Source organism: Aplysia californica, unplaced genomic scaffold (assembly GCF_000002075.1).
Source record: "Aplysia californica isolate F4 #8 unplaced genomic scaffold, AplCal3.0 scaffold00323, whole genome shotgun sequence".
In the NCBI taxonomy this organism is placed as follows: Eukaryota; Metazoa; Mollusca; class Gastropoda; order Aplysiida; family Aplysiidae; genus Aplysia; species Aplysia californica.
This window is the reverse complement of record NW_004797593.1, coordinates 507,678-508,826: the sequence shown is the minus strand read 5'-3', so window position 1 is coordinate 508,826 and position 1,149 is coordinate 507,678. Positions and strand designations below refer to the sequence as shown.

The 1,149-nt window shown below is 37.9% G+C and overlaps 1 protein-coding gene across 1 annotated transcript in view; it reads right to left on the bottom strand.

Moving 5' to 3' along the window:
- Positions 1 to 933: 933 nt before the first annotated feature.
- The window catches only part of LOC101850018, a 3,214-nt gene continuing 2,998 nt past the window's right edge, over positions 934 to 1,149 (bottom strand). The window contains exon 2 of the mRNA XM_035970806.1: positions 934 to 956. Coding sequence (XP_035826699.1) covers positions 934 to 956 — 23 coding nt within the window. The remainder of the gene's footprint in view (positions 957 to 1,149) is intronic.

Sequence of the window (1,149 nt, the reverse complement as noted above, 5' to 3'; positions counted from 1 at the left end):
CCCTCTTTTCCCCCCACCACCCACCCTCTCCTCTTTCTCGCCCACGCAACGGGCCCGTTGCCACTTTCCTGCCCACTCAATGGACCAAACACTAGCCAAACTGTTACATTTTTCTGTCGTAGACTCATTGTGGCAGTGTCGGTTTGGAATCAAAGCGGTCACATAGATCTTGTCGATCGGACGTGCCTTAAATGTGAAACCGTCTGGGAGTTGTTAAAAACAAAGTTAGACAGACATAATATGTAAGAAAAAAGAACTGAGGTAATATTCAGTGGTGGACATTTTTTTCTCTCCAGGGATTTACTTGAATATTATGTTTATTCAGGGGTGGACATTTTTTTCTCCAGGATTTAATTTATATTTATCAAGTGGTGGATATTTTTTTTCCTCAAGGATTTAATTTATATTTATTAAGCGGGGGATAATTTTTTCTCCAGGATTTAATTTATATTTATTAAGTGGTGGATATTTTTTTCTCCAGGATTTAATTTATATTTATTAAGTGGTGGATATTTTTTTCTCTAGGATTTAATTTATATTTATTAAGTGGTGGATATTTTTTTCTCTAGGATTTAATTTATATTTATTAAGTGGTGGATGTTTTTTTCTCCAGGGTTTAATTTATATTTATTCAGTGGAGGAAATTTTTTTCTCCCTAGGATTTACTTTGTATTTATTTACTTTGTTTCCCCCCCTCCCCCCCCCCTTCGTTACCTTGAGGTGCTGAAGTGAAGAAGCAGACGTGTTTCTGTTGTTCGTTGTATCACCTCTTCGGGACAACACAGATTATTTTCCCTGATTTGTATCGTTGATTGGTTGAGTTTGGAACTCATCCCTTCAGGCGAGAAAAGGTATGTTTTTCTACATTTTATCTTTTTGGGTAAGAGAACATTTATTTTCCAAAATGTGTTCGTTTAGTGATGACGTGGACTCTCAAAACGGATTATTGTCGTTTCCTTTTGCATTTTTTTTGTTCTAACTAAAAGCCTTCTTCCCAATTGTCCTTCCTTCATTCTCTGCCCCTCTCTCCATATTTTTCTCCCTCCCTTTCTCTACCCACCTCTCTCTCTGTGTCTTTCTCTCTCTCTTTCTCTCTCTCCCTCCCTCTTACCATTTCTCGTGCTCTCTCTCTCTCTCTCTCTCTCTCTC